This window comes from Protomyctophum bolini, assembly GCF_963924005.1.
Source record: "Protomyctophum bolini genome assembly, chromosome: 19".
In the NCBI taxonomy this organism is placed as follows: Eukaryota; Metazoa; Chordata; class Actinopteri; order Myctophiformes; family Myctophidae; genus Protomyctophum; species Protomyctophum bolini.
Window position 1 is genome coordinate 4,145,336 of NC_137880.1, and position 10,741 is coordinate 4,156,076.

General features: G+C 44.0%; 1 protein-coding gene across 1 annotated transcript in view; it reads left to right on the forward strand.

Annotated features, from left to right (window-relative positions):
* The window catches only part of LOC308334122 (kinase D-interacting substrate of 220 kDa B-like), a 105,104-nt gene that overhangs the window by 13,982 nt on the left and 80,381 nt on the right, over positions 1–10,741 (forward strand). Inside the window, exons 4-6 of the mRNA XM_080790708.1 lie at positions 4,819–4,917; positions 8,615–8,713; positions 9,799–9,900. Of these exons, the coding sequence (XP_080646834.1) occupies positions 4,819–4,917; positions 8,615–8,713; positions 9,799–9,900 (300 nt within the window). The remainder of the gene's footprint in view (positions 1–4,818; positions 4,918–8,614; positions 8,714–9,798; positions 9,901–10,741) is intronic.

Genomic DNA, 10,741 nt, shown 5'->3' on the forward strand with positions numbered 1-10,741 from the left:
TTGCTATAGGCTATAATACGGTTGCTAGGATACTGGGTGGAATTAATCATCTTTTTCCCGTACACGGAACCAGCGACTTGTGTCTGGTTCCCGTGGCAACCGGTGACTCTCCCTCTCATCACCTGTCCATCTCTCTCTAAATGAACAATGATCGAACGATCAATCGATCAATCAATCAATCAATCAAGCAATCAAGCAATCAATCCACAATGACAAGTGATACATATCAAATTGTGGAATATATGAAGTGTATTCTCTCTCTCTCTCTCTCTCTCTCTCTCTCTCTCTCTCTCTCTCTCTCTCTCTCCCTCTCTCTGCCACCACCAGGCAGGGCTTTTAGACAGAATCTCACTCCTCCTATAACGGCATTGTCTGAAATACATGTAACCGTATTTGAGAGAGAGAGAGGTGGTTTTCTTTTGTATAAGAAAAATAAATAAAACCCTTTATTTTTCCGATGATGTCCGATTCCCGGCAGGCCAGACAGACAGACAGACAGACAGACGGCTTCCGTCTTCCATTCCTGCTGCATTGTCTGCCCTTTCCTGTCTGTCTGTCTGTCTGTCTGTCTGTCTGTCTGTCTGGCTCCCGCTGGCACTGTCGAAACCAAGCAGAAACGCTTCAGGCCGGGGGGGGGGGGGGGGGGGAATTGATAAATCAATTTACTGATCCACAACGGAAACAAGCTGTAGGCTTTTTTGGGCGTTATCCTTTTGATCATTGTTTTTATTCTGTGACCGATAAAGGAGATATCAATCGATCAATGTATATGTGGGGAGAAATGTCCTTCAATACGAGCTGAGAAATACCGTACCGTTGCTGCCGAGTTGAAACCCAACCCACAGACCTGCAAGGACGATTCTACAAATGCCTTCTAAATCCTGACAGTTTTTTGAAAGACCCATGTGTTTTGGCAATAATGTCAGTCATTCTCAAACATTTTCATGTGAAGGACCCCCAAGATTAAATGTATTTGGCCTGCCGATCGACCCCGTCTGAAAATATGTTGTTCCAGCCTGCAGGGACCCCCTGCAGAAGCAAAGATTTGAGTTAAAAACGTTCACTCTGATTTGTGCCGCATTTTCACGATGTTTCAAAAAATAGCAGACCTACAAGCACGGCACTCGTGCCGGCACCTTGTAGCTTGTAGGTCTGCTATTTCTCAACAGCTAAAGCATAACATGATTGCTATAAACAACAAAAGGGGTTCCCGCCCTGAATGGGTTAAAGACAACGGACAAAGCCAACAGCCGAGTTGACACATCATGACAATAAAATAAAAAAAATGTTGGTCCGAACAAATAATAAGAAAGAAGAAAAAGAAACACCGTTTTTCCTTCTTTCTAATTATTTTGTTCGGCCCCAAAAAAAATATATTTATTGTCATGATTTGTCAACTCGGCTGTTGTCTTTGTCCGAGGCTTAAATGTCTATAAATAAATACATTTGCTGCTCATAGACTTTTCATCATGACACGTGTAATCACAGCCATAATCTATCATAATGACAGGCGTCATCATAATCATCATCACTTCCGTGCATCACAGCTTGGGAATCGTCATCGCATGACACATGTCAGTATAGGACTATAGGGTATAAGTAAGTCCTTACCGTTGCAGGAAAATCTGCCTGAAGAACAGTCAGATTTATACACTTGCATTGGACGATCTCAAGGATGGCCTTTGCGGGGCTGTGAGGACCTCTATGGTCGTTGGTTTCAGCATGCCATCAAGTGTTTGAAGGACCCATTTTCCATCAGATCCAGCTGTGGATCCTGTGGAGCAATGGCTGCTTGTTGCCTCTCTCAACATGTGCTGCTTCAGAGCTCCCAGGTGTTGTCGGCCCCAGTGAATGCAAGGCTGGCAAAGCCTTTGCTCTTTCTTTACCTAGAGCTCGCCACAGTGGTTCAATCTGCACAACAGAGTACTCTAGAGTTCTGGTTTATTTTTATGTTGCAATCAGCCTTGCAAACGGGTCCTTGCGGTCTCCTTCAGATCTCTAACTCTTGTTACGACTCACAGAGTCTAGGACGGTTATTGTAATAAGGCGAGGTGGTATAAAAATGCCAAAGTTGTTTTATTTCTTGTTCTGTGGCGCACAAATTATAGTAACAATATATATACATGTATTCAATATGAATTACAGAAGGGCTATTTACAGGGCGAGCAGGGCTGTGCAGGTCCTAAATCAAAGAAACAATCAAACATCCTAACTCTAAATCCTATAATAAAAAAAAAACCCTCCCAAATCTGAATAACTACTAAACGGAAACAAAAGAACCTAACTGGCTACTCTGCACTTTATCCTAACTCAAACAGAAATACATGGTGAGGAGCCTGCTTGTCTAGCTAAGTGAACTGACATGAAATACTATGACATAATACTACCTGTTATCTACTACTGCTCTTGATCATGACACCATGAGGGACTTTAACATGAATGATTAACAACAGACAACAGACTGATCAAACATATAGCATTAGCAACTCTTGCCATATACTGATGTTGCGCTATATTACTCCGTGCATGTTCTCTCTGCACGGAGGGCGCGCTGCCTCTAGCCGGCTCCACTCTGGAGTGACTGTTGGACAGCGGCCCGGGAGTGAAGGCTTCAGACCGCCTTTATGCCGTCAGGTGGGCGCAGGTGTAGAAGCTGGTTGGTGGAGCGAGATGCGGAGCGGGCGACCAACAGCGGAGCGGCGGCAATGCTCCCCACCAATGGCTGCGCTGACGGACCTACAGGGATGGGTTAGGCAAAGGGGCGCGCACTGTGCGCACCACGCAGACAAAGACACACATATATATATATACTGTATATAGGCCTGCGGCCGTAACACTCTAGTCACAGCAAACTATGACCTCTTGCTGAAGAACACGTCCATTTCTATGGCCTCTGGGGCTGTGCAGATTGAACCACTGTGGGGAGCCCTAGGTAAAGAAAGAGCAAAGGCTGGGGCCGACAACACAGGGAACCTCCCTGTGTTGTCGGCCCCAGCCTTTGTCCCCAATATATAGGCAAGGCAACCTGGCTGCAGGTTGCCTTGCCTAGTCCTTTGTATGTGCAGCTTACTCAGCCAAGGGCATCAACATCAAGACGATCCCTGAACTGCGATGGCATCTGTTCTGCAAACATATAGAGCAGAAAGTGACAAGCTCCCTCCAACACCTGGAGCTCTGAAGTCCATGTCCAAACAAGGGCATGAGCACGAGCAGCCATTTCTCTGCAAGATCGACAGCTGGATCCCCTGCAAAATGGGTACTTAAAACACTTGGATGGCATGCTGAAACCAACGACCACAGAGGTCCTCACAGCCCAAAGGCCATTCTTGAGATGTCGTCTCAACCATTACTCAATGGCTCTGGTCTCAGACCCCGCGGTGGATATTTTGACATTTTTGTCTTTGGAATGTTGCCACTACTGTTGGAGCAGCCATACACTAAACAGGTTCATCTCGATGTTCTGGAGCATCTTTGTAATGTTAGTGTTAGTAAAAAGCAGGTAAAAGAGTAACATTTGAGGCAGACTATCATCAGTCACTCTACCGTTCACTGTAGAAAAGCGGTGCGCCTGGTGAGGGTTTAAGCTACGTCGAGTCCGCCTACAGGAAATACGTAAGCTTCGACCATGAGACCCCGTTTCTGAATTCGCCTATACTGACATGTGTCAGTGCAGCAGCCAGTGTCAGAACGATGCACAGAAGTGATGATGATGATGATGATGATGATGATGATGCATAGAGGCTGTTTATGATTACACGTCATGATGTTTAAGATGGTTACATAAACATCCAAAGTTGACAATTAAAAGAGATGTTCTCTCTGGGGTGCCCACTGGCCAAGTGATCCAGGCGCATGGCACATATAGGCTTTGGTTTGGCCTGACAGCACGTTGCACGTTTGAGTCCCGTTCATGACGACCTTTGCTGTGTGAATCTCTCCCCTTTGTCATGGTCTGTCACTCCACAGACCATGTCTCCTCCCTGGCCACTCCCTCATTCCATTCCCTCACACTGCACACCTGTCCCCAACTCTCATCAGCCCTGCAGTGCTTCCCATTACACACCTGTGAACCCTTTGCCATTATCCTGCTGCCTATAAATACTGGACACTTTGCACACACAAACTGTCAGTACATACTGTCACGGTAGCAGAATGTCTGAACCCAAAATGCAGAGCCACAAGCAAAGTAGTTTCAAGAACTGTTTTATTAAAGCCGAAAAGGCTACCGTGACACCCTTCTCTCTCTCCCTCTTCCCTGTCTATCTTCACTTGATACTATATCAATAAAGGCAGAAAACTTGAACAAATGCTCCATCTTATTTAGAAGATGATAACAACATCAAGATATAACATTTCCAAAAATGTATCTATATGCAAAAAACAAAAAAAATCAATCACCAATTACACATAGGGAAGCTGACTATACTACCACCATTGGATTCCTTGATGCTGAAAATCTAGGTTCAGCAGTTAAAATCAATGTTCTAGCTTATTTAGAGGCTAAGATATTACAAAACATACTTATTACGGTGGCCATTTTGTACATTCCAATATGGACATCTGGGCAAATGGGAACATTGATTTTCTGATTCTTTACATAATACCCATTCCAACCCATGTAAAAAAATCTGACAAAACTTTAAATCAAAGCATAAGGGACTTGACTACCAGTGTGTATTGTATCTTCGGTAGGCGTACTGCTTTGGCAATATAGGTTTCTCATCTGTTATGTCAATAATGCTCTCTCTCTCTCTCTCTCTCTCTCTCTCTCTCTCTCTCTGTCTCTCTCTCTCTCTCTCTCTCTCTCTCTCTCTCCAGGACTGTTGGTCAGCTCTGATCTCAGCAGCCAAGGAGGGTCATGTGGAGGTGGTCAAGGAGCTGCTGGAGAGCAGTGCTTACATAGAGCACAGAGACATGGTGAACACACGCACACGCACGCACACGCACGCACACACACACACGCGCACGCGCCTTATAACCTCGCGTCACCAGACTTTCCACCTCGGAGGAAAGCCTGGTCTGTGTTCGTAAATCCGGTCTAGACCGTTTTAAACCGGTTTAGACCGGTTGATGATGAATGCAAAAATAAAAATAAAAACCTTGGCATCACTTTGTTTTGGTCCCCCCACCTGTTTGTTTTTAGTCTCGTCAGGCATTACGAGGTTTGAATGAAAGATGGATATACCAAACAGACTATAGCCTACCAAGAAGTATAGGCCTACTTTAAAATTAAAATAAATAATAAGTTTTCTAAATCATGAGAATTTTCTGAAAACCTCATGTTTCTGTATCAGTGTCAAAAAATGACATGTAATTGGCCACCGACCCCCATCTGAAAATAAGTAGTTCCAGGGACCCCCCCCAGAAGAAAGGATTTGAGTTATAAACACTCTGAAATAATTTATATTCCAAATTTGTCCTATCAAATAATTACGCTCAGCGCCCTGCAGGACGGAGACAAATCAAAAGACGGAAACATTAATAATAATTTCATAACCGAGCGCACCGCTCCACAGATTGAGCAACATTCTATGTAATTTCCGGGTTGGGACGTCATCCAAAGTGGTCCCCCCTCCATTTTAACCCATTTTGACCTGAGATCAGATTCTAATAATGTCTTCTACAGTACATCCTGGCAGTTTTCTGAAAAAGCTATGTTTCTATGTCAGTCGTTCTTCGATTTTTTTCAAAAAAATAGCAGACCTACAAGCTCGTAGATCTGCTATTTTTCAATAGCTAAAGCGTAACATAATATGCTAACACCAAAAGGGGTTCCCGCCCCAAAAATTGGTTAATGGATGGGATGAAAAATCTTAAGACTATATGGGGCATATGTACTTTTAAATAACCATAACTTGCTCAATTTTCAACCGATTTTCAAACGGTTTGAGAGACGTCCGCATACTTTTATACGACGTTCATATAAAAATAAATAAAAAATAAGCAGATAAGCATCCTGAATCATATAGCCACGTTGACAACGTTTGTAATAAACCAACCCGTTTGTAAATCCGTCAAGATTTGAGCGAGTTACGACTGTTTTTGTTTGAGCTGCCATTGAACATATACTGTACTGTAGTCCCCGAAGCAAGATGGCCGCCGGGTGAACTACGTCAGAGATTCCGCCTTGAGCCATCTAGACTTTATATATATATACCCGTTGTGAGATATTTGCCCCCATCTTGTGGCCGTGGGGGGTACTGCGCCCGGGCGCATTGCCCATCGTGTGGTGATGTAAAAACAATATTTGTACAGTAAATATGACAGTTGCGTCTGTAAAAAGTAGCCTAGCTGGATTCTGGGAGCGTGCAGAATTTTTTTGGCATGGATAGATGTGTGCTAATAGTGTGGCTCGGTCGGAGATAGACCACGAATAAAGACCACGGCTGTAAACGGCTGTAAACGGCTGTTTTTATTCACTAATAAATTCATTATTAATCATTAATGTGTCAAATGGAAAAAAGGGCTCCGTTACGCCCTCCATATAATTATGGTCCATGCCTGTGTGAAAAGTGGGAGTGATTCGTGCAGTCAATGATGAGATAACGCTCTGTCAGTGACAGACAGACATTCAGAGATTCGCTGAATTATAGTATGATATGTATATATATGGTTTTGGCTACATCTTCTAGCTACTTCTAGCTATACTTCCAAGATGGCGCGGAGCAACCTTGAAATAAGCTCTGAAGCTGTAAATCGCTGCATGTGCATTGATTTAATGGTTCCAAATACCATACAATGTTGTGGTATGCCTCCTGGCGCCTTGCCACGCGCACATTCCGGGAGCACGCGCTCCCGCTGCAAACTATTGGCCGTACAGACCAAATATATAACAAAATATAAATCAATAGAAATACTAAAAACTTGTTTAATAAATAGAACATTTCTGTTCAAATCCAGTGTGCCTGTAATGGTTAGATCAGGGGTGGGCAGCTTTGACGATGGCGAGGGCCAAATATATTTCCACACTCACTCCAGAGGGGCCACAGTGCATATTACTGTGCATATTACAAAAATCACACCTGTGTGAACCAAGTGGTGCAACTCCCCTCTCTCTCTCTCTCTCTCTCTCTCTCTCTCTCTCTCATTAGAGACACAGCACTACCCCTCTCTCTGTTTCTGGCGCCCCCTACTGCTATTAATAAGTAACATACTCATGCTCATTGACACACGTAAACACGTACACAGGTACATGGACATTGCAAGCTGGTTGTAGAAGTGGTTGCACCACTTAAAAATAGCCGATCTACAAGCTCAAAACGCGTCGCATTGCGACGCGTTTTGAGCTTGTAGATCAGCTATTTTTGCTATATTTTTATGGGAATCCTGAAAAGTAACCTTTTTTATTGAATTTCAAATCCCTGGAACTACATATTTTGAGACGGGGGTCCCGTGGCCCAATTAATAGAGTCCTTGGTTGAGCACCACTTGACATAGAAACATGTTTTTTTTTTTCAGAAAAAACCTTAGGATTTAGAAGGGCCGTTGTCGCCCACCCCTGGGTTAGATCATTCCTCCACTCTGCATGCTGCTTTATTATTGGCGCGCATGCAGCTCCACATTGTCACGCTGGTATATATAATGATCTGATCCTGGGTCGTCACGCAACCCTCATGACCAGCAGCACTGATCACGGGTCTGCTCTGCTTGCCGCGTGCGTGCGTGCGTGCGTGCGTGCGTTTCAGTAGTTTTTGTCCAAACATCACGCAGATTGGTGCACACAGTCTCTCTAGAGCCATTCAACAAAATTTCTGCTTTAAGATTTTTCAGACTCCATCCTGATTGGCTAATATTGGGCTTCCAAAGTTCGCAGGAGTGATCGGTTTCAAACAAAATGCCGCAAGTCATGAACACATCGTGTGCTTTCTGTGAAATTGGGCACGCACATTCCCACTAGGCCGAGGAAGAAGTGCCACTTGAATGGGGCTACTAATGGTGTCAAGTCGCGACACACACACACACGCACGCACGCACGCACGCACGCACGCACGCACACACACACACACACACACACACACACACACACACACACACACACACATGTTTATATTACTAGATTTTGCCAAACATCCTATCCTCCTGGTGGAGACCTGTGCCCAGAAGGGCTTTTTCTATAGTTTATAGACATGTAGAAGGTATAAGTTTAGGGATTAGAGACAGAGTTTATGCATGCTTTACACTTATAGTCACACGCTGGTTTTGTGCACAGGAAAACCCATCTACAAGTCCACAATGCGTTGCACCACTATTACGGAGTGAGTTTGTAGTACATCAGCTATCTTACGGCTTTTGGTTGACAGTTAAAGGGGTTTATTATGGTTAAAGTGCCCAGGGCTAAATGTATACAAAAAAGGTATTCATAAAACTGTTGTCCTAAAATGTTGACGTCCTCACAAACCTTGTGTGTGTGTGTGTGTGTGTGTGTGTGTGTGCGTGTGTGTGTGTGTGTGTGTGTGTGTGTGCGTGTGCGTGTATGTGTGTGTGTGTGTGTGTGTCTGACTGTGTGTCTGACTGTGTGTATGTGTGTGTGTGTCTGTGTCTGTGTGTGTGTGTGTGTGTGTGTGTGTGTGTGTGTGTGTGTGTGTGTGTGTGCGCGTGCGCGTGCGCATATCAGGGGGGTTGGACAGCTCTGATGTGGACGGCGTACAAAGGTCGCCTGGAGGTCACCCGGGTGCTGCTGGAGAGCGGGGCCAATCCCAACACGACTGGACAGGTAGGTGGGCGGAGCTACAAACCACCCATACTTATTGTTTTGTGACACCGTCACTAAAATCAATTATACTTCCATGAGAGAGAGGAAGAGGTGGTGGAGTCGGTTGCTTTATAGCAGCCATTTTGAGGGTCCAATGGAGTTAAGAGGTTTTGTCCAATTTTTTTTGTTCAATATTTTTTCGAAACAACACACATACATGAAGGGTATTCAATAGCACTGATTTATGGCCAAAAAACCCCTCAAAAATGGAGTTATGAGGTTTCCTCCCGACAGCAAGGAATTATATATAGATTTCATGGGGGTGCATATTAGTTTTAAAATATTCATAAAAAAAAGATAAATGAAGTTGGGAACTTGGGAAGTTGGGAACTCCTTTGGTCCACCCATTCCTAAGACATGTGAGAATGGCCCTGTGAAAAAATAAATAAAACAGTCCTTTGCATATTGGGATTTTTTGTCCTGTATCACACTATCATTATTATTATAACTATAATTGAAGTTGGACATTCGTGTGTCTTTTACTGTTTTTTAAAATACTCTTAACTGACCTCACACTAGACACTAGAGGAAGGCATTTATGCACCTGCTTTTTGTAATATCTGGTTTTAAAGTTCTGTTTCTGTGTGTATGTGTTTGTGTATTATATATTTTGTACTTTGTATCCATGTCATGTACGTGGAAAACCTTGCTGTAAATGTCTGTATATACATTGTCTGTATACAGAGCGCCATTGAAAAAGAGACCCTGGTCTCAATTGGATCCCCCTGAAATAAAGGTTTCAATCAAAACACTAAACACCTGCCTGTAGAAAGAAAACAGGCAGGGAAACAAACCTACCTTCTATGATGTCACTGAGCATCACGAAGGCACTGAAAGTCCCGCCCACCTCAGACATCTGCAAACATTATGAAAAATTATGAAAATTGCAAAGAATATATATAATCGTCCGGGTGAAAATCACCCGTGTTTAGTGTTCCAGGGTCAATCGATATAGTATTTTTTTAATTAAATTGATAAGCTCGATTAGCTGCAAAAAACCCTTCACGTGTCTGTGTGTGTGTGTGTGTGTGTGTGTGTGTGAGCAGCAGTACAGTGTGTATCCCATCATCTGGGCGGCTGGCAGAGGTCACGCTGACATCGTCAAAGAGCTGCTGGACAACGGAGCCAAGGTCAACTGTTCAGACAAGGTGAGAGAGAGAGAGAGATGCCCCTGAAAACAGTAGAATATGGATTTACGGGCAAAATACAGTGCCCATAATTGCCCGTCAACTCCTCTTTTCACGCAGTGCAATCTGATTGGTTGAAACAGCCTTCTAGCCGTTGTTGTTCAAACGAGCACCACTCCACACCTAATCAAAACAAATAATTCAGCTGCTCTGTTTTCCCAGAGCGCAGCAAACTCGGTGGCTAGGTTCTAGCTAGTTTCTTGGGACATTTGTGGTCGTAGTGACTGCATCTGTCATTAGAAAAATAGTTTTTTTCAGATTTTCTTAGTTTTAAGGGTGTATAATTGCAATATTACACTCGAGGGTGTGGTTTAACGTGATTATTGCCACTTCAGTGATGCCACTTCAGTCTCGTTCCTGACTGCATCACGGTCGTGCCAATAATCACGTTAAACCACACCCTCTCGTGTAATATTGCTTAATCACGATACATGGTTGACGATACGATACATGGACGATATTGGTTCATTATGGCGATATGATACGATTCAATCATTTGAAATCGATACTTTTGGCCCCCGGGCCGCCAGTTGCCCATGTATATGCCCTAGGGCAGGGGTTCCCAAACTGTGGTGCGTTGCACCCCTTGCGCGAACGCTCTCTAGGGGGTGCGTGACATGAAATGGCCAGTTTTATGGTGTTATTTAGCAGCGCAAGCGGCGAAATCCGGTAAACCACTGTTGTAAGGAGATGTATAGGAGCAGCTGTGGGAGTATACAGGAGCTGCATGTCTCTCAGCGCACTGACATTCAGTGATTATTATTTGCCATGCGTCAGCCACAGGTCAGGAGGTAACCGGGGG